This window comes from Triturus cristatus, chromosome 12, assembly GCF_964204655.1.
Source record: "Triturus cristatus chromosome 12, aTriCri1.1, whole genome shotgun sequence".
In the NCBI taxonomy this organism is placed as follows: domain Eukaryota; kingdom Metazoa; phylum Chordata; class Amphibia; order Caudata; family Salamandridae; genus Triturus; species Triturus cristatus.
In genome coordinates this window covers 62,618,332-62,641,684 of record NC_140595.1, presented here as the reverse complement: position 1 = coordinate 62,641,684, position 23,353 = coordinate 62,618,332, and the positions used below count along the sequence as shown (strand labels likewise).

General features: G+C 43.5%; 1 protein-coding gene across 2 annotated transcripts in view; it reads left to right on the top strand.

Moving 5' to 3' along the window:
- The window catches only part of AP3D1 (adaptor related protein complex 3 subunit delta 1), a 293,074-nt gene that overhangs the window by 228,767 nt on the left and 40,954 nt on the right, over positions 1-23,353 (top strand). For both annotated transcript variants that reach the window (XM_085636830.1, XM_085636829.1), the window contains exon 30: positions 13,966-14,051. In XM_085636830.1, the coding sequence (XP_085492956.1) occupies positions 13,966-14,051 (86 nt within the window). The remainder of the gene's footprint in view (positions 1-13,965; positions 14,052-23,353) is intronic.

Here is a 23,353-nt window from a genome sequence, read left to right as displayed (position 1 = left end):
AGAGGCAAGGGACACTTGCTGGGCATAATGATCCCATAAGTCAACTTGTGTATGGTCATTAAAAAAAAGCAGTTCGAAGGCAAATTTATTGCATTTCCTAATATTTAGTGATTAGTTGCATTGGCATTATTGGTTATAATCCAATCTATACAGCTCTTCATCCCTCTGACAAGGCACTTTCTATGAACCGGTAATTCTTTGCATGTTGTGGGCATCCATGTTTGTTACTGACAGATTGTGTTTTTCATGGTACTGAAAAGCTTTCATATTTGGGAATTGCGTTTTTTATTTTTCCAAAATGAACAGCTTCTGACAAAAAGCAAAATGTGTGTATGCTCGTACAATGAGAAGCAGTTGTTCAGAGGCAACTATGTAGTGAATACTTCAAATTTGAGTGGTAATCACCACTGCTATTTTAGACTCTAGTATGTAAGATTGATTTAATCTGTCCGAGCCAGTAAGTTCTTCAGAATCTGAGCAGTGGCACTGCTTTATTAGCCAGTAAAATCTGCAGCTCTGCTCCCAACAATCTAGAATTGTGAGATTTGTGTAATTGTGTTTTGGCACACTACCACTTCCAAGTGGCTTCTCAGTCATAACACATAATCTACTTGGAAGGGTCTTGATGGTAAAATGATAGTCCGAAAAATGCCAAAGTGAAGAAAGGTGCTTTGAAAAATGTAAGAATGTGGGCTTGCTCACTTGGTGCTGTTTGGTCAATGGATTGGATGCCATGTTTCTGGCGAAAAAGGCCCCACGGGGTCTGCAGGATTCATAAGGACCAGCAAATCAAAAGCCTTAATGCAAATCCTCATGGGCCTGAAATTCTGCAGGGTAAATTGGTAACAGGCTTTTAAACTGCATCAATGTGCGCTCATAAAGTATGAGATAGGTCTACAATCAAACTTACATATTACTCAACCATTACACCTGACCCTAGCAATAGTTGGCCAGGGCACCATGGGGTGTGGTGATCTGGTGTGTTCCGGGAGAAACCATATTTAAAAAGACTTACCCTGCTGGTGTGATCCTTATCTTAATGTACAATAGCCCCCGCATATCAATATGTAATTGTGCTGTAAATAATACCCTTTATATGGTACTTAATACTGCAGCTTTTGTTGCTTCTCTGTGCTTTAAATATGTTACTGTTAACCAGTTTAATGGTACTCAGGTTACTGGACGTTGAAGGATGAATGGATGACGTGATTGTACTGCAATTAAGCTCTTGAACTAGAAGTCACACCAGATGTTAGCAGTGAGTGTTACATTTGCTGGGCATGGAATGCTTGGGACATCCTGCACCAAAAATATTGCTTGTGACCTAGGGTGTGAAGCTGTGCTGTTGCTCATAAAGACAGTATTGATCTTGACTCTCAAATTGGCAGAATTAAATAAAACTCTGCATGTGTGATTGGCTAAACGTCCATACATGGCCCATCACACATGCACATATTGTGCTGTTTGGAGAGTCGTTGCACTAGCACCCTGAAAGCTCAATGTTGAATAGGTTACACACACTCCATACCGCAGGGCTCTGTACTAATAAGTTAATGGTAGGCCTATCATCACATTGAAAGTACATTTAATAGCGTAGGGCCTGTAATAGTGGAATAAATCAGCCGATAAATAGAAAGAATAGTGATCTCAAATGCTGCTGTGTGGGAGTGTACCTGCATGTGTGCAAGGGGTACTGTGTTGTGTACCCACCCACAGTATTAATGTTATCCTGAAACAATGATGGTAAGTCTGGGCATTTTGTGGACAGCTTTGGTATAACAGTTGCATTGACATTATTGGTTACAATTAAATCTATGCAGCTCTTCATCCTTCTGACAAGGCACTTTCTTTGAACGGGTAACTTTTGGCATGTTGTTGGCACCCATGTTTGTTTTTCATGAAACTGAAAAGCTTTTGTATTTGGAAATTGAGTTTATTCCAACATTGAAAGCTTCTGTGCAAAAGCAAAATGTGTATGCACATAAAACGAAAATCAGTTGTTAGGAGACTAATTTATTGCATTTCCTAATATATATAGTGAATACTTAAAATTTGAGCGGTAACAAGTTTTGGCAAATACTCAGGTTATACTATTAATTGGACTACATCACTGATATTTGTATTGAAGGGGAATTGTCCTCCCCTGCCAAAAGATTGCAGACTGACAAAAGCCATAGATGGCTTTAAATACCTTATGTCAGGGCACTCTATTCCAGGCCCACAAAATTGCAGCTGACGGGACCCACGTTGCACTCTGTCCAGGTGTGGCATACGGCTAACACGAGACTGGGTTGGACAAAGACAATCACGCAGGCCACCCCTCTGTGGGACTCTGAACAACTGGGTACCTTAATGAAGACAAAAGGCTTCGACAGCTGGGACATCATAGGACTATCCAGGGTGGGTGACCTACGGAGAAAGGGGAAAGTACTATCCTTTTTATTTCTACAACAAGAATACGAACTGGCAAATGCAGAAAGTTTTTAGATATCTACAGGTGCAACGCGCTCTACAAGCAGGAGAGATGCCCTTCTGAGGCCTCACTGTTGGAGTATAGACTCCATGACAAATTTATACCAAAAAAACCAATATCGTTGACTTATCAGAAATTCATCAACCACACACCTGGCCCCCTCGCGCAACTCCGTGGGAAATTGGAAACTAATCTGCTGGGGCTAGAAGAGGAGGATTGGTTGGAGGCATTGGCCTCGCCCAAGAAAGACGCAATTTCTTCCAGGCTTAAACTGGTACAGCTGAAAATAATTTACAGAATATATTACTCGGGACTAGCACTGGTCAAGATGGGCTACAGGGTGGATTCCAGCTGTAGGCGCCAGTGCGGCCAGTAAGGCACATTCATACATAAAATTTGGGATTGCACCCACATCAGTAGGTATTGAACAGAAGTAGTCCACTGTATGGAGGAAACTTTGGGATTGAGTTTGGCACCAGAGGCTAAAAGGTGCCTATTGAATATGTGGGAACCCACATACCTAAGTAGCATAGAGAAAACATGGGCTACGTTGGGCCAGATGGTAGCCAAAAGGAATATCGCTAGAATTGGGAGGGTGGGGGGTGCAGGAAACTCCTACAGTTGGCGCATGGAAGTAAGACATGGACTGGTGCATGTTCAGGGAAAAGACAGTGTATGTATCCAGGTGATGCCCGAAAAAATGGACACAAATATGGGACAAATGGAATGCATATAGAGGGAATATTTGTGCTCCGCCCCTTCTCCCTCCCCCTCCCTCCCTTGATGAACCAGAGACTATTGAAAACAATGATATACTGACTTCTTAATGTGATTAAGGGCATTATACTGTCATCAATAAAAAGTTTTATTTTAAAAAAAATTGAGTGGCAATCACCACTGCTATTTTAAACTCTAGTGTGTAAGATTGGTGTAATCTGCCTTCTGTCCGGGCCAGTACATTACTCAGAATCTGAGCAGTGGCACTGCTGAATTAGCCAGTAAAATCGGCAGCTCTCCTCCCAACAGTCTGGAATTGTGAGATTTGTGTCGTTGTTTTTTGGACCCCTAGCACTTCCAAGTGGCTTCTTAGTCACAACACATAAGAGAGAATCTTCTTGTAAGGATCTTGATGGTAAAATGATAGTCAGAAAAATGCCAGAGTGAAGAAAGGTGCTTTGAAAAATGTAAGAATGTGGGCATGCTCACTTGGTGCTATTTGATGCAGGTATTTACTCCCCACCGCTTTCATAGATCACCAACACTGTTGATGAGTGACTGTGCTAGTTAAGTCTCACAGTTCATAAAAGATCTACCGTTGAGTCTTGGATACCAGGTCTCAGTTTATTTTTGACCTAATGAATTATTTGGGTTTTTAACTGATATGTGTCCTGATGATGTTGATGTGTGACCTTACATCAAAGATTAAGAAACAAGACAAAATGGTCCTATTTTATTGTATTGAATTCTCTCAACTGGTCCATTCTTCTATGATTGAGACATCCTGTCATAGAACGGCGCCCGAGAACAGGGAGTAAAGCGCATTTAAGAATTTAGAAAACTTAGCAGGTACAACAATAGAGGATGGCTTCTCCTACTTCCTGATCTGACCCCTTGGCATTTTGCTACTTTTCATTTCTCAATGGATACCATCTTTTGGAAGACTTGTGCCTGTTGAACGAAGTGGCTTTATCTTAGATGTTCTTTTAATTTAACACATTTTAGATTTATCCCACTTTTGTTCCTGGCTCATGTTTTTCTGTTTTGTTTCCAAGATCTCCTAAATGTATTAGTTTATTGTATTTATTTTCAATGTGTGATTACTTGCCCCTTTGCTAATCTATCCTAAATTCGCCCTGAAGCTGGATCAGGTCTGTAAACACTGTTGCACTGTGATATAATTTTTTAGAAAGGACATTCCTACTAGTTGTTTTTGATGATCCGATGAAACACAAATGACTAAACTATTTTACAGATACCCCAGTCCTTGGTTCACCTTTTGTTTTCCAGCTGTGTTAATTAAGTCTTCAAAGTTTAACTGAAGCCCGAAAAACATTCTGGGCACTATATTGCGACACCATGTGGGGCAGCCAGGCCATTGCCGTATATCCTTAAGGATTAGAGCACAACTCTGCATTTTCATTATGTTTTGGTATCCTTAGTTGTATCTTCTATTCAGCTCGTGTTGTCTTCTATATGGGGAAGACAGCAGCTGCCTCTCTGCTTTGTAAGACTGTAAGCATCTAAAGCAAGCACAGTACAAACAACCTATTACTTCTACATTGGCATTTGCCTCATCTATGTCACTGGTCCTGTGAATCTCCAGCTCCAAATCAGCCACCAGAACTGTGGCCATACTTAGATTGGTTAATCTGCTTTTCAGTGAGTTTTCCTTTTTTTTTTTTTACAACTTTATAGATACAGGGAAATTCAAAAAATAAATATTAGTCAGCAATATCTTTACATTTTCGGCCAATATTCATTTATCACATTTTTATTCAGTGATGTAGTGCTGCATTTATAAGTGAGAAAAGCAGGTTATTGTAGTTCTTTCAAAGTTCTCCAAACATTATCAGGATCTTCCTGTTGCTGGTCATTATTATTGTCACTGCCGGATAATGAGGGCCTACTCCACCATAAAGATAGCGTAATACATCGTATTTCATGGCTGGGTCCGCTTTCTCCTCCCCAGGATTTGCATTCTCCTCCTGTTTTATTGGCTGCTATACTTTTTCAAATGTGTGTAGTTCATAATAATATCATAATTGTTACAAATCTTCCCAAACCATGTTTGTAAAGGGAGGGTGGCAATCAGCGGCTTCCACTGTTGGGCATTGCCATTGTGGATCCAAATATCAGGTTAGTAATCAATTTACACGTCAGCCTGGTTATTAGTCACATATCACCTTCTTCTGGCACCCGAAAGAGCAGTGTCAGTGGCTGGAGTGGTATGGTGATCCCATTCATTGCTCTATCCAATGATTTTGTATATGGATGCACGATCAGCATAAGTGGAGTTAAGTGCTTCTTTCACCAGAATTGTTTCCAGCATGGATGTAGGGTGCTAAACATAGCTTTCAACCTTGCTGTGAGGGCAAGTATCATTTAGTCAAGATTGTATTTGTACTTTCCTTGTATTGTACAACGATAGATAATTTAGCTGCTCTAGCCCATATTTTACCCCGTATTTCTGAGGGTATTTCGTTGCCCAAATCTTGTTTTCAGTTTAGTAGTCACTTGTGTTTGTGTGTCGGCCTCAAATTTCCTATGTGACTATAGAGCTATGTTATGCCCCTTTGTCTCTGTGTTTACTAGAAAATAGTTTCTAATCGGGTCTTCTCCATACGTGCCACATTTTCTATCACCTTGGCCACCTGCCCAGTGTAGTAATTGTGTCAACTTGAACTCATCTTCCTGGATTAAACCAAGAGTGTCTCTGATTGCCTCTCTCTCTCCACCTGTAAAAAGATCTCCATGTAGAGGTGGGTTATAGTGGTCCAATTTTTTTAAAATACCAAATCTAATATTTCTCCTTGGAAGTGAGGATTGTGGATTATGGATGTTATAGTTGTTTGTATGTTTGTTAGATTTCCAGGTCTAGTACTAATAAACCGGGTAAAGGTATCTAAGAATACAAATGCTCAACCTGCACCCCGGGATTACCACCAGGATCGCAATACAGGTCAAATCTCGACAAATTTGTGCTGCTTTTACATAGGAATTCCCTTTAGGTAATCCTTTAAAACCATGGGACCCTGTGGGACTTGTTGATCTTATTCTCTCTGTCAGTTTTCTACTCTGCACCAATATGCTAAAATTCAAATCCTCTTCATCTAAGGAGCATTTGTATCAGTTTTTTTTCAGTTAAAAAATAATGTTTATTTAGACCATTTGGTCTTTAACCCCTTCGACGCTCATGACGGAACGGTTCCGTCATGAGCGTCGGTTGAGCTGTGCTCATGACGGAACCGTTCCGTCATGACCACGCCCGCGCAGGAAAAGATCAGCACAGCAGGGGAATCCGCCCAGCATGGAAGGGGTTAAACCACAACTTTTACAATAACATTAAAAAATTTCCACATTGCAAAATTACGTTCTTAGACATTAAGAATCATAAAATCCTTAAAAGATCATTCTTAACAATTTTAAAACAGTTTTACAACAGATAATTTCATTTACAATTGTAAGGCACTAGCTACTCTTACGCCTCTAATGAGGCAGGGAACTTGTATATACCCTGCATATATTTCCCAATGGCTATTGCAATATCTAAATTTTCCATATCAGCAAGAAGCTCCCATGCTTGTAAGCGCGCCCTTACACCATATTTTAAAAATATCGGACGGAGGAATAATTTACGTAAATTTAAAAATCTTCGACAATCCAATAAAATGTGTAAAATGTTGCATTTCAATCCTATCTTGCACATACACTTGCCATCAGGTTGCATTAAAACAGATTTTCTTGCGCAATTTATTATGGCTGGGTTAATGCCAATTCTTATCCTAAGTACTTCCATTCTTAACCAACGGTTCGGTAGTAAATCGAGATAGGGAAAGCTGATATCTTTCTCCCAGCTAGAATGCATGAATTTTACAGAATCTTTCTTGCTCAAATACTCACGATCTGTTGCTCTAGAAAATTCTTTACCCTGCATTTTAAGTACACTCTTTATTACATTTATTTGTAGAGTCAGGGGGTCAATTTTCACATTCAAGAGATCACACATGGTCAGGAGTTTCCTTCTTGTGGCCTTAGCCCACTTTAACTCACTGGGCTGAATTTCTTTCATACACCTTTGGGACACCTTTGTGACCTCCCCAAGACTCAAACGATTCCAAAATCTGAGAAAACTTAATTGCACCTGAATGTTCCATGCAGTTAGGCCTAAGTCCATTCTAATTGCCTGAATCATTGCCGAGCTGGGAAGTGACAATAATGATTTCAGACATTTCCCTTCTTCTTTATCCCAGGAGCTTCTACCATCAATACAAATTACTTCTGAACCATATTGGAATTGCGGAGGGATCATGGCTTTATAAGCCGTCAAAAGTGGCTTATGGGACATATCACCATAACTGTGATCGAATGTTTCCAGCCCACATACCGCTAGATGTGCTTTTATTTTCTGTGCCTCCAGATGTATGCCCCACCTCAGGGAATTCGTAAACCATATTCCAAGGTATTTGTATTCATTTACAATATCCAGTTTAGTTTGGCCCAAGTACCAATTAAACTTCATATTCCTCTTCCCAAAGTACAAGATTTTTGTTTTGTCCATGTTTACAGTAAGTCGTTTTGCCGTACAATATTTGCTGAATATATTCAGCTTTCTTTGAAGCCCCATCTCAGTTTGATCCAGTATTACTAGATCGTCGGCATACAACAAACAGGACAAATGCCTTCCATTTACTTTTGGGCTTGCACCTCTGGCAGAGCCCAAGGTAAGAGGCAAATCTGCTAAGAATATTGCAAAAAGGAGCGGCGCCAAAACACAACCTTGCCTTAATCCATTGTTTATTGCTATCTCAGGAGTCAGGCCGCCAGAAGTGTCTTTAATTACCTGCGCCCAGTTTTGCCTGTGTAGCTCCTGGATTACCAACAATAGATCCGCAGGGACCTCATAATTTCTCATGGTTTGCCACAAACACTCCCTATCCACCAGATCAAAAGCTGCGCGAAAGTCCACGAAGCAACAATACAACTTGCCCTGCAGCTCCATGGACTTCCGCATTACAGCCCACAGGGCAAAGCAGTGATCGGTAGTAGAATGTCCTTCCTTAAAGCCTCCCTGCTCTATTGGAACTATCGATCGCTGCTCCACCCACTCCTTCAATCTACCAAGGATTATTTTTGAAAAAACCTTTTCTCCAATATCCAATAAATTAATTAGTCTATAGTTCCTTGGGTCCTTCCTTTCCTCCTTTTTATGTAGGGGTCTAATGATGGCCCCTCTCCAGGATTTCGGGATACAGCCTGAGTCCAGAATGGCAGTGAACATATGGGATAGAAAGCCTGCCCACCAATCTAAATGAGTTTTAATTAAGATGGGCAGGAAAATTATCGGGGCCTGCTGCGCGAGATACATTCAACTTCTTTATTGTTTCTTTTACTTTCTCTTCATTAAATGCTGGTTTTAAACCTTCTACACACACGGTCCAACTTGGTTTTTCCTTGTCTTTTCCCAAAATCCTACTGGCTTTATATAGATTCCCTAAGTAATTTACCCAGGCCACCTCTTCCACAACACAGCTCATATTACCCGGGGAACTTCCTGCAGCAACCTGCATCAACCTCTAGAATCCTTTTATATTTCTATTTTCTATTGTCTCAAGTAGATTTGCCCAACATTTTTCTTTAAAAATCCTTTTCTGCTTCCTTACTAGGGATTTATATTCTTTCTTCAGGTTGAGCAGGGTCTCTCCGTTCCCATGATCATAACATTTCCTCTGACCTCGCTCTATTTTACGAATAGCCCTTTTTTTATTCAGACATTCAGGGGTAAACCACCTCGGCCTTCCTTTACTATCTTGTATTTTTACTTTAACCGATTTTGTTATTCTTTTTTTAGATATACTCTTAAGACATTGCACTGCCTGCGCGATTTTATCCACATACCATGCTACCTGATGACCTTCGGCACTGTCCTTCGTTAAATTTTGTTGAAAGCTTACCAATTTCTCTACATATTCCGTCAATTCTGTAGTCAAGCGCTTTGGATATTCCACATTTTGAGGTATCACCCTTTCACATATACTTATTGACCCCCCTAAATATTCACAATACAAAGCATTGTGATCACTGTCCCTACGCTTAATTACCCGGAACTTTTTTACCATTGCGTAGTTTCAGGCCTGAACAAAGATATAATCTATAGGACACTGTTGATTGCCTATTCTAAAAGTCTGTGTAGCCGGTCGATCTGGGTCCTTCCTACCATTTAAACATTTTAAACCCTTAGAGCCCAGAAACTACCCTAAGGCTTCGTCATGACTGGTGGTTAGACATGAGGGGTATTTTGCTGCCCCTATATTATATGAGCTCAAAATTTCTTCAAACCAACGATCTAGCTTTCCAAAGTTTAATTTGTGGTTAAAATCACCCATTATCACCATTATGTCCTTCCCATATATTTCTATTAAGTCGGTTATATCCTTTTTGAATAACCCCTATTCTGTTTCGTATTCTTTTTGGGAACCCCATTGTATATATACATTTATGAGGATTAAATAATCAACCTTCCCTACAGAACCTTCAGTACATGGATAGGATACCTTACAGACCAACAACCATTTACATAATGAGCTAATTGACTTGACCTCTTTCACTAACCTGGTTGACATGAGGGTCAGAATCCCGCCCGAAGCACGTCCGAATTTTTTCATTTTTCTGGCCGGTTTATAAATTTGGGCAAACACTTCAACTACCGGGGGTATTGCCGCATAGCCATGTCTCCTGCAGACAAATGATATCAACATATTTTGCGACGTGATTTAGACTATCCACCTTTGTTTGTTCTACCAACCCATTTATATTCCATGGCATTTGTATCTCGGTTCACAAAGTGACCAAAAGCAAGCAGTTTCACTCCGAGGCAAAGGTCTTTCCCGCAAAAGAAAGACAAAAGGAGTTTGAAATATATTGACTGCCAGATTTCTCAGTGTATCTTCATTTCTTCACTCCACAAGTTTTCACAGTGTGTTGAACAGGTGTGTCCTTGTTTTTAAGCAGTGTTGTTTTGAACAGCCCTTTAAGAGTGCAATCGACCAACATTTACTCTCTCGCTCCGTTTTTGTTAACTGGCCAATATTTCTGCTGCTCTTTTTAAATAGTTTTCATTCTAACTCCTAGAAGCACACCCCACAAAGAACTTGATGTGCAGCCTCCGAAACATTGCCTTGCTCAAAGCCATTATCTGTTCATCTGTCATTGGCCTTTTTATACTAGTGTTTCTGGCAGCTACAACCTACTTTCCTACAGCAGCACTTGACGCAGCAACCTCATTAGGCTAAAGACAAAACAAATACATGCGGAGGAAAATAAGAGCACAGCTTCTCTTATTGTCCTCATAGTATCAAATCGGACCCAGTTCTGACCTAGTGAGCTCTCCCCCCTACTCATCAGGATGGAACTGAAGATTCTTCTCTTCAGGCAACTCGCAATCAATGCTTAATCTTCCAGATGTAATCTCTTTCCTGCCTGTATCCTGTTTCTTTGATCTGTGTTTCTAACCTCTTCTTCTGCCCTTGTACAGTGCTTTCTTACTTTGTAGTCATGTGTGTGCTAATTAATACCCCATACGCAGGTACACCCCTGTACGTACACACATTGTCACAGTGGGTCTGGACAGGGAAAAAACACTTTTTCAAAGTGGTTGCTTTCCTGATCTAATCTAAAAGATCCTGTTTGGGGAACTGAATGTTGCATGAGTGAAGACCTTTCCACTGAGCCAAAGTATGGCCAGATCAAGTTAAACAGATTGAACGTTAAGCCTGGTAGTGTGAATGATCAAATGCTTTCCCATCAATGAACCTCTAAAATCGCCACGTTTTTGCTTGCTTGTTGTGGGAACTGTACAATGATCCGAAAAGGTCAGTTGAGGAGGGAAGACCATGCCTAGTATCTTATCCAGTAATTGCCCTATGTGTGTACATTTCAGAAGGATTTCGTTGTATTCACTTGAAACACAGAATGAATGTGCATCCAAAACCGGTTTCAGAAACACGGTGCATTTGCGAGGAGATGTGTGAATCTCACACTTAAAAATAACTCCTACAAACGGTTCAAGCTGGGCCTAATATTGAATCCACTGATGTATCTGACAGAGAGAGAACAGTAGTAAAATGACAACACTGATGGTGTGGCATTGTGATAGAGTGGGGTAGTGGAAAAACTCACCCACTGTTCAGCTTCGAACAGCAAAACTTTCTAAACAAATAAATGTTAGGTTGCCTAATATCTGGTAATATCAAGTGAGAGGACCCCAGGACCATGAATATGAAAGTTATTTTGATAACTGTAATAAATGCCTGTATGTTGGAGATTCCCTGACCATTGAAATAACTCAGATACAGCTCCGAGTTAAGGATTTGTATTCAATATTGATGGAGGCCAATCCGCACGATATTGTTTGAGTAGAAAGCAGCTAGGCGAAGAAACTGAATAACCCGGATATTGATATGTGTAGATCATTGGAATTATCTATAAAAACATTTTTATCGGCTAACCTTAAAGCTCAAACGTTTAAAGCGGTATTCGGGTTCACGCCAGCTAAACTCTGGGCATGGGGAAAAAGGGATAACGACAAGTGCCCAAGATGTGGCCAGGGTCCTGCTGATATGATCCATATGTTTTCCGATTGCTGTCAATTGGCTATATTACAGGAAAGGATTGAGCTGTTTTTACAGCAGGCCCTGGGGCGGGATGTTTCCTTAACTCCCACCATGTTGATATTTGGATATGATGAAGCGAAACAGCTGAAAGGATCTCAGCTCTACTTATGCTTTATGGCAGTAGCTGTCTATCGCATAATGATTGCGTCTAAGTGGAAGGATGAGGATCCCTTAACGTACCAGGCTTGGTATGCTAGACTCTTTCATATATTTAATTTGGAGATGGCATTATATAAATGTAAAGCAGAAGGGGAAAGATAAGGGGTCAGTTAATCTGGGGCCTCTGATGGAGCTGTAACTGAAATAAGTGGACAATCGTTTATATATGTTATGTATGTTTAGCCCTGTCATGTCCTGATATCTACCTTGATTTTTCTTCTGTATGCTGGGTATATATCTTGTATATTTTATGTATGCCCGGACTGCTTAACTGGGACTAGTTTGTTTTCATTGAAAAAGAAATGTAATTATTGCTTTCTGGAAAGAAAGAAAAAAAAAAAGAAATAACTCAGATGACTGAAGATCTCGCTTGACTAGACCTCCATGTCGGTTATGATTTTATTTTTATGTAAGACCACTTTCTTATCTTGCATAAAATCTGTGAGCCATTCCCACCCAGTCTCCACAAGGCTCAAGTTCTTAGTCTGTGCCCGGTTTTGGAGCTTCTCCAAGGAACACAACAAATGGTAACTGGTTGGAGCCTGATGATCATCGGTTTTGGGTGTTGCATCCTTATCCATGGTCTCCAACTGAAGGATGAAACTGCCTGCTTATTTTCTGTTGATCTCTAGCTCAATCCTCTGAATTGATCTCTCAGATTTATAAAACTAGCCCTGATTTACCTACTTCTCACAGAGCTTCTTCCTCTGGAAGAAGGATATCTCTCTCATCAGGATCAGCAGAGCCACATTTGGAGACTCCATGTTCCCCACAGATGGACCACATCCATAAAAAAAATCCACTCAATTCAGATCAAGGACTCTGATTATCACATTTGAGAAGTACTGTATCAGTCTCTGTCTTCCCAAGCGTTACCATAAAAGCCCCCAAACTCCAACTGTCTCCTGCCACTTCATAAAAGAAAACTGCTCTCTGAACGTTTGCCAGTCACATATATGTCCCCTCAGTGTACCCCTGTGACAAACTGTGCTGTCTCTGTGTTACTAGGATTTGTTATTGTCCACAGCTCTCAGATATGGGATCCCTAAGCCATTGTGTGTTGTTCTGAATTGTTAAACTAAAGGATGGCGTTACATTTTTACTTTTTTAATGGTGCCCTATTTAGTAGACCTGGAAACAATATCTAGGAAGAATTGTGGACTTCACTTATTTTTAATCAGTCTTATAGATTGAGCAGTGCCTTCTCTGTAAAACATTTTTCAAAGGGAACGTACAAGTTGTATATTTCTACATTTACAAAAGAGGTTGTTTTTTTTTTTTAGAAGACATTAAAAATCATAAAGCCCACGATCAGTGCCATCGGTTCTTAAGCCTTCCTATTCATTTGTATTTGTCCCCACTAACTCTGCTTTGGGCTTAATGGGTAAGAAGTAGAAGATTGATATGGCTGAGCTTATTAGACCAAAGTAACTGTTTTTCCAGTTTTAAGATGTGAAACGGATTATCTGTCTCTATGATTGAGGTTCACAGTCATGGTAATAAAAATATTGATGAAGAGATTCAGTATCGCTTTTGGAATTCAGGGCAGAGGATAGAGTTACTATAAGCATTCCTAGATAAATAGTGTTAAACGTCTATTTACTGATTCCAAAAATGAATTTGGCATGATTTTCAGCACATAGTAAAGACAACAATGCCCTCGGAGATATTTCCAATCGTTCATCATCTAGTTAAGTATGTAAGCCATTGGGAGGTTTAAAATTCTGCATGTTTTGATTTTGCTCAAGTGCTACCTACAAATGTGTTGCAGATCAACTTTTACTAAGGCACCAATAGAGATTTCACAATAGGAATCGGATTATTTTTTTCCGGGGGGGAATACCTTTCGTTATAGTAGTGATCCTTGATGTTGGTGTTGTCCAAGTTGAGTTGTCTACCCTGCTGTTTCTAGTGTTGTATCAATGTTCTGTTAATCTGTTGCAGGAGGATGAAGGCTCTACCCACGAAAAACTAGATTTCAAATTGCACTTCAGCTGTACATCGTATCTGATCACGACGCCTTGCTATAGGTGAGTGACTGACCAAGGCCTCAGGAGACCTCATTCATACTCTGAAGACCACCGTCCCATTCTGTTTTGTAATGAGGACATATGTTCCACGGCTTCTGCTTACCTCTGAACTGTGAAGATTTTAAACTATAGTCGTTCGATTGAATGCCTACAGTCTTGGCATGTGGCTTAAAAATGTAAACTATATCTGTGTTCGCATCTCGTCCACCCATAGTTCCTTGTTTCAAATTAAATAGTACTTTCTTGGTATTTTCACTCCTAGGGTTCTTCTGAACGCCCAGGAATGAAGTATTCTGTTAGATTTTACTTCACCCAAAAAACAACCCTGTAAGCACTCTACAAACCTTCTCCCTATTAGTGCTAGTGTTATCTTGCTCTCCTGATACTGTTGTCTTATGTTTTCTCTGAGGCTACATTTGCTGTACTTTGGTAAATCTGTTTGCACCTCTCTTTAGTTCAAAGTAATTTATTACATTTTTGCAGACAGAGGTAGATAGTGGTAAACAAAATAAATACACAGTGGGAAAGGATGGATACATCATAGGGAGGGGGTGAAGGCTGTGCATAAGATGATGCAGTGAACATTCTGCAATATTGATTGAACAGTAGAATGCATAGAGTATATAGCATAGACACGTAATTCTGGATAACACATAGGATGCATAGCATGACACTAATACATATGGTATGGGCTAGAATACCATGCTTACAAATTGCATAACAGTATTGCATAACAACAGTCTTATAATCATGAGGATTAGAAACTAGTAGAATAAAAGCAAGCAGAATTATATACCTGGACATCTATCACCGCACATAATGCACAGGAGTGAATAGAATCTTTTTGTCACACAAGTATGTGGGGAGATGGTGGTAGTAGAGGTAGTGTGGCCTAGTATAGAGGAGCACTGAGATGTATTGGAGAAGTATACACAACATGAAGCGATGGTGGGGGAGTGCGAATGTCCAGAAAATAGTTCATGGTGGTTTATAAGTAAAGGCCCTTGTATCTAGTGCATTCCAGATTGAGTGCCGTGAAGCTCTCCATGGGGATATTTGGAGAGCAATGTTATCTGCACCCCTAAGGAAAGAGAGCCACTCCTGCCATTTAAAAAAGGAGACCGCTTTGAAGTTTTTCCAATTGTTTAGGATTAGTTTGCATGCTAGAGTAAGCATTAAATCCATGCGGAACCGATCATTGTCGTCCCTGAGTTGGGGATCCAAAGGGCTCATTAAAATGTATGAGAACTCTCTTGTGGAGAGAATCTTTAGGGTATAGGCGATGTAGTCAAAAGCTTTAGCCAATAGTCTTGCAGGAGGAGGCAGCCGAATAGCATGTGCTCAAGGGAGCCCTCATGTTTGTCGCAGCACCAGCAGGTGGGAGCTTTAGCAAGGCCGACCTTGATGAGTCTTGTGGGATTCCAGTAAGTCCTGTTAATTAACATGAATTTAGTTTGTGATAATATTGGCGAGATGTTATGTGAAAAGGGGGATTTGTAAATGTTGGACAAGTTAAAGGCACTGTTTAACTTGGTAGATACGGATTCCCATTTTTGTTGATTACGAGATAGAGATTTGCTTCGGTTCGGCAGGAGAAGATTATATATGTATGAGACTAGGTGTCCTACCTTAGATAGGTGGCACAAGAGGGTAGTGATAGAAGGGCAGATACCATATAGGTTCAGTTTTGCAAGCCCTACTTTAAGCTGAAGGAATTTGTAGAAATCCAAGCTAGTAAGATTGAACCGGTTTTGCAAGGTTGAGAATGGTAGCGGAGAAGTGTTTTTGAAAATGTCTTGCACTAGGTTAATGCCCTTGTACGATCAGTCTGACCAGTAGAATGTGGAACCGTCAATTTTGAGTGTTTGGTTGTACCATAGTGAGGATAAGTGGGTGTGTTTTATTTTGACCTCGAGGTGAGAGTCTAGGAGTAGGATGGCTCTTTTGGTGTTCTGTATGATGTTTCTAAAGTGTGGTATATGGGAGGTGTCCATCATAGCTATTGCGATGAGTGGGATGTTCTGTATGAGGGACTTTTCTATGAATATGACTCGTTATTTTGCATACCATTCCTTCGCAGCTTTTTACTTCGATGTTTTTGCTTAGCAAATAGCGTTACTACGCAAGTTTTTAGTTCGCATACCTTTACATTGCAAGTGTTAATGTATGCAAACTAAAAACTTGCCTAGTAATAAGACATTTACCCCGCTTATTTTTTCTAACCCCTTTTTTGGATGTAAAAAAAAAAAACACTACACTAAATACTAAATACAAATACACTACCCTACACATCACAAACTCTAAAACACTACCCAAACCCTGAAACACTACACTACCCAAACACCACTACACTACCCGAAACCCTAAATCACTACCCCCAGGACAACCCTTCCCCCAGCCCGCTCCCTACACTCAAACACTACTCTGCATGCACCCCGACACTACCCTAAACCCTAAAATACTACCTCACACTACACAAACACAACAACACTACCCTAAACCACTACCCCATTACGATCCTGCCCCGACCCCCAAGACTGTCTCTATACTGAAACACTACCCTGCACGACCCCCCAACACTACCCTAAACCACTACCCTACACTAACACCACAACCCTAAACCCTAATTCGCCATAAAATCTCAATACTACCCAAACCCTCACACACTACACTACACTACCCTACACTACTACACTACCCTAAACCCTACCCCCTACAAACCTTCCCCCTGCCTGGACCCTACACTCTAACACACTTCACGACCCCCCGACACTACCCTAAACTCTAAAACACTACCCTACACTACACAAACACCACTACCCTAAACCCTAATTCACTACCCCCTGTGCGCCCCTCCCCCTTCCACATTCCACACCCTAGACTCAAACACTACCCTGCATGACCCCCCGACACCACCCTAAAACACTACCCTACACAAACACAACAACACTACCCTAAACCCTAAAACACTACCCTCAGCACGACCTGCCCCTACCCCCATTCCTGTCCCAACTCCCAAAGACCCCAGACACTAACCTAAATCCAAATACTTTACTCTACACAAACACAACTACACTACCCTTAATCCAAAAAGACTACCCCCTGCACGACCCTCCCCCTACCCTAAACCCTTAAATACTACATAGCCCCTCTTACCTCTCTCTCTCTCCTCGGTTCCTGTCTTCTCCGGCTTCCTGCGTCGTCAGTGTTGCACGTCGTTGTGATGAAACAGAAGCGCGTCCGTTTTCACACAACGATGTTGATAGCCTTTACTTCACAAGCGTTACAATGCATGCGATGTATCAACTTGTGTAGTAAAGGCTAAGCGGTGTAACATTGCATGCGTTGTAACGCTTGCGAAGTAATGGTACGCGGTGTAACAGCTGCGTACTAATGGATGTTTACCCTTTTCTATCATCACCCAGGGCGGTGTGTATGATGGGTTATCAATAAACCAGTTTACGCCCTGCTAGCAAAGAAAGGCTGTTTGATAGGTTCTGAAGATGGGTAAGGAGATGCCCCCTTTATCCTTGGCCAGTTTGAGCTTTTTCATAGAGATTCTGGGCTGTTTTCCCTGCCATAGGAACATGCTAAAAGTTTTATCAGTGTTTTTTAAGAATTCTTCTGATAGGAACATGGGCAGCATACTAATGAGGTAATTGACGAGAGGAGCTAGCATCATCTTTAGCGTCTCTGCTCTACCCCACCATGATAGAAATTTGGGAGACTAGGTATCTAGGAGAGAGTCTATTTTGTTGTTTAATGTTTTTTCATTAGTATGTAGGGTGGTGATTAGATCATTTGTGAATTCAGGACCTAGATATTTAATAGCCTTTGGTTGCCAGGCGAGTCCTGACGAGCCTAGAATAGTTTTATCACTGTAGCGGCTGAGAAGCTTTACTTCGGATTTATCTTTAAGGGAATATCCGGCTATTTCTGAGAAGTGGTGTATGGTATTCATAAGTGCTGGGATTGCATTTGAGGCTTCTTGAGAGACAATTAGTACATCGTCTGCGTAAGCGGCGAGTTTTCCGTTGTAGACACCAAAGGGGATGCCAGTAATGTCCTTATTTTTCCTAATATGTTGAAGGAAAGGTTCCAAAGCTAGGAGGAAAGGAGGGGTCGAGAGAGGACAGCACTGTCGTGTCCCCTGATTTAGGTTGAAAGTAGGGGAAACTATACCACCAGCTCTAACTCTAGCGGTGGGATTGTGGTAAAGAGCCATTATCATTTTGATCAGGTTATCATCCAGGTTAAATTTCTCTAAGACAGCCTTTAGTTATCTCCAATCCACCTTTTCAAAGGATTTTTCCGAGTCCAATGTGATGGCCACCCTGGGGGAGTCTAGCCTTTTCTATGGTATGACATAACAAGCGCGTATTGTCACTAGAGAGTCTGTGTTTTACGAAAACGACCTGAGATAGATGAATTAATTTTAAGATGTGTTGCTGGGTTCTATATGACAGGACTGATGCATACATTTTGCAATCCAGGTTTATTAGTGATATCAGCCTGTAATTTTTAGGTAAGAGGGAGATCTTTACCTTCTTTGGGTATGACGATTATGGTTGCTTCCGCTGGTGTGCCAGTGACTTGGCCAGTTTCTGAGAAGTAGGTAAATAGCTTCATTAGTGGTGACAGAGACGGAGAGAATATTTTGGAAAAAAAATTGTATTTGACCCGTCAGGGCCCCTGGGCTTTACCTGACTTCAATTTTTTGATACCTAACAATACCTCATTTTCTGTGATCGGGACATTTATTGATGAACTCTCTTGGGCTGTAAGGCTAGCGAGAGTAATATTGTTTAAGTCGACCTGACATTTTGAGTGTTTTACATTAGTATTTAGTTCATATAAGTCCTTATAGAAGTCCATAGAAGTCCATGAAAGTGTCCGCTAATTATTGTGGGTAAGTGATAATGTTTCCTACTTTGTCCTTTATGGCGTTAATGGCGAATTTCTGCATTTAAAATTTTAGATAGAGGCAAGGGATTTGCCTGCCCTGTTAGACTTGCATAGTTTGATACTCTTTTGTTTGTTAATCCATATCCCCACCCTCTTACTAATGATTTTATTGTATTCATATTTCCTGTTAAGGATTTTAATCAATCAATCAATCAAAGGCATTTATAAAGCGCACTACTCACCCGGAGGGTCTCAAGGCGCTGGGGGGGGGGGGGGGTCCGCTACTGCTCGAACAGCCAGGTCTTGAGCTTCTTCCTGAAGGAGAGGTGGTCTTGGGTCAGGCGTAGTTCGGTGGGGAGGGCGTTCCAAGTCTTGGCGGCCAGGTGGGAGAAGGATCTACCTCCTGTAGTCGCTCTGTGGATGCGGGGGACGGCTGCGAGGGCGAGACTGGTCGAGCGGAGGTGGCGTTTGGGAGCGTAGAAGTTGAGGCGGCTGTTGAGGTAGGTCGGGCCTTGGTTGTGTAGGGCTTTGTGTGCGTGGGTGAGGAGCCGGAAGGTGATTCTTTTGTTGATCGGGAGCCAGTGCAGGTCTCTCAGGTGTCTGGAGATGTGAGTTCGTCTGGGGACGTCGAGGATGAGTCTCGCCGAGGCGTTCTGGATCCGCTGGAGTCTCTTCTGGAGCTTGGCGGTGGTACCGGCGTAGAGGGCGTTGCCGTAGTCCAGTCGACTGGTGACGAGGGCCTGGGTGACTGTTTTCCTGGTCTCGGTGGGGATCCACCGGAAGATCTTACGTAGCATGCGCAGGATGTTGAAACAGGACGAGGAGACGGCGTTGACTTGTCTGGTCATGGAGAGGGAGGAGTCCAGGATGAAGCCCAGGTTGCGTGCGTGGTCTGTCGGTTTGGGTGCGTTGCCCAGGGCAGGGGGCCACCAGGAGTCGTCCCAGGCGGAGGGTGAGGAGCCCAGGATGAGGACTTCCGTCTTGTCTGTGTTCAGTTTCAGGCGGCTGGTCGTCATCCACTCGGCCACGTTTTTCATCCCTTCGTGTAGGTTGGCTCTGGCGGTGGCGGGGTCGTTGGTCAGGGAGAGGATCAGCTGGGTGTCATCGGCGTAGGAGATGATGTTCAGGTTGTGTTGGCGTGCGATGGCCGCAAGGGGGCTCATGTAGACATTGAAGAGGGTGGGGCTGAGCGAGGAGCCCTGAGGGACGCCGCAGGTGACTTCCGTGGCTTCTGATCTGAACGGGGGCAGGCGGACTCTCTGTGTCCTTCCGGTGAGGAAGGAGATGATCCATTCCAGTGCCTTCTCCTTGATCCCGACGTTGCTGAGGCGCTGCACTAGGGTGCGGTGGCAGACAGTGTCGAATGCCGCGGAGAGGTCCAGGAGGATGAGGGCCGCTGTTTCTCCGTTGTCCAACAGGGTTCGGATGTCGTCTGTGGCAGCGATGAGGGCGGTCTCGGTGCTGTGGTTGGCCCGGAAGCCTGACTGGGAAGGGTCGAGGGAACCAGTCGTCTCGAGGAAGGCTGCCAGTTGCTTGTTGATGGTCTTCTCGATGACTTTGGCTGGAAACGGGAGGAGCGAGATGGGGCGGTAGTTCTTGAGTTCGGTGGGGTCCGCCGTTGGTTTCTTTAGTAGAGCGCTGAGTTCGGCGTGCTTCCAGCTCTCAGGGAAGGTGGCGGTGTTGAGGGAGGTGTTGATGATGTCCCGCAGGTGGGGTGCGATGACAGCGTCGGCCTTGTTGAAGATGTGGTGAGGGCAGGGGTCGGTTGGGGAACCGGAGTGGATGGAGTTCATCGTGCTGATGGTGTCTTCGAGGTTGATCGGTGTCCAGGCGTTGAGGGTGGTGGTGGGGGGCGTTGGTTTGGTCGTGGGGAGCGTTGGTTGTGTTCTGAAGCTGTTGTGTATGTCAGCGATCTTGTTGTGGAAGTAGGAGGCGAGGGAGTTGCAGAGGTCTTGCGATGGGGTGATGTCGTTGGTTCCGGCGTTGGGGTTGGAGAGCTCTCTGACGATGTTGAAGAGTTCCTTGCTGTTGTGTGCGTTGTTGTCCAACCGGTCCTTGAATGCTGTTTTCTTGGTGGCGTGGATCAGTTGATGGTGCCTTCGGGTGGCGAGCTTGAGGGTAGTCATGTTGTCCGGCGTTGGGTCTCTTCTCCATGCTTTCTCGAGGGCTCGGCAGTTCTTCTTGGAGCTCTTGAGTTCGTCGGTGAACCAAGGGGCCTTCTTGCTTCCGGGTCTGCTGGGTGGGGTCCTCAGAGGGGCGAGCTCGTCCGCGCAGGTGGAGATCCATTTCGTGAGGTTGTCGGCGGCTTGGCTGGGGTTCGGTGAGCTGGCGGGAGGGTGCTGGCTCAGGGATGTGGTGAGTTGTTCGGCTGTGATCTTGTTCCAGCTTCTTCGTGCGGCCTGTTGCTGGTGGTGGTGGACCGTGGTTCTTTTGAAGGTGAAGTGGATGCAGCTGTGGTCCGTCCAGTGGAGTCCAGTGGCGTGGCTGAAGGAGATGTCTTTGCTGGACGAGAAGATGGCGTCGAGTGTGTGTCCGGCGAGGTGGGTGGGGGTGGTCACCAGCTGCTTGAGTCCGAGGGTGGCGAGGTTGTCAAGCAGGGTGGTGGTGTTGCGGTCGTTGTTGTTCTCCAGGTGGAAGTTGATGTCCCCGAGGAGGATGTAGTCGGCCGAGGGGAGGGCGTGCGGGCTGATGAAGTCGGCGATGTCTTCGCTGAATTGAGTGCGTGGTCCCGGGGGTCGGTAGATCAGGGTGCCTCTAAGGGTGGTCTTGGGGTCGGTGTGGATCTGGAAGTGCAGGTGTTCGGCGGATGTCAGGGTGTTGTCGGCGTTGGTCGAGATACGGATGGTGTCTCTGTGGATGATGGCGATGCCTCCTCCAGTCTGGTTGTCGCGGTCTCTCCGGATGATCTTGTAGCCCTCTGGGACGGCGATGGCGATGTCGGGCGCTGAGGAGTCGTTCATCCAGGTTTCCGTGAGGAAGGCAACGTCAGGAGCTGTGGTGTCGAGGTTCCAGAGTTGAACGGCGTGTCTGTGGACGGAGCGGGTGTTGAGCAGGATGCACTTGAGGTGGTTGCTGCTGGTGTTCGGCTTGGCGGGTGCTGGTGCGGGGCAGGTCCGGATGCAGGTGAACTTGCAGGTGAGGCAGCTGAAGGGTCCGTGGGTGCGTCTCGGAGTGGCTTGGTAGCACCCGGGGGTTCGGCCGGTGTTGAGTGCGTTGAGGGTGGCGGCATCGTAAGTCAGGCGGGGGCCAGGGGTCCTGGCACTGGGCGCGGTCCAGGCGCGGACGGGCGCAGACAGGCTTACCTTTGGCGCACCTTCGGCGCTCATTCGGTGCTCCCGCTGCGCGCGTCCGCTGCACGGTCGCTCTGGGGGCGTCATAAGAGGGGAGCCGGGAGGGAGGGTCTGCGGGGAGGCGGGGAGCGCGGGAACCAATCGGCAGGCGGCAGCAGGAGGTCCAGCAGGTAAGGAGCAGGCGGGAGGTGTGTGAGCGACCAGGCCGAGGGCACAGTCGCTCACACAATAAGAGTATCATCCTCTTTGTTGGTGATATGTATTTTTTCTTGATCTGTGATTTCTTTTTCTAGTTAGAGGTAGTTATTTTGTTCATTCCTTTTCTATTCCTAATTATTTCCCCTCTTACAGTTGCTTTTAGGGTCCGACGTCTCACCAGCATTATTTTCCGCAAGGAAGTTAAGAATTGTGTTTTTAATTACTTGGATGTTGGCCTGATCAACAAGTATCTCATCATTGAAACGCCAATTCGACTGTTTTTTCTGTGGTGCAGGGTCAGAGATAGTTTGATGCAGGAGTGGTTTGAAATAACCCTGGGTTCGATTGATGTATGATCTACCTTACAAAGTGTATTGTTGGATATCAAAATTTAGTCTATACGTGAATACAGCTTGTGGGGAAAGGAGTAAAATGTATAATCCCTTTCTGCTTGATTTTGGATTCTCCAAGCGTCGGCCTGATTAAATTTCGAGCAGATTTTCTTCAGGATTTTATGTGATTTATTTGCAGCAAATGGAAATCTAGAGTTTTTGTCTGAATGTGGGTCTATAGGTAGGTTGAAGTCACCTGCTAGGATAATGGTAGCTGTATTTGGGATACTTTCTAGTTGTTAGTATAGGTCATCCCAAAAGGATGGATTGTCCTTAGTAGGTGCGTAAACATTAGCTACAAAAAATTGACCCATATGCCTTGCAAGTCAGTGGATTTCGAGAGTAAGTTGATTCTAGACTTTCTGGAAATAAGTGTTAGTACTCCGTTTTTCTTCCCTACCGCAGCTGAGTAGGCAAAATCTGAAGATTGACTACTAGCAAAACTCTCGGATAGTGAGTTGTCCAATTTTGTTTCTTGTAGGAGAATTGTATCTCCTTTGAGTCTATGAAGATAGTC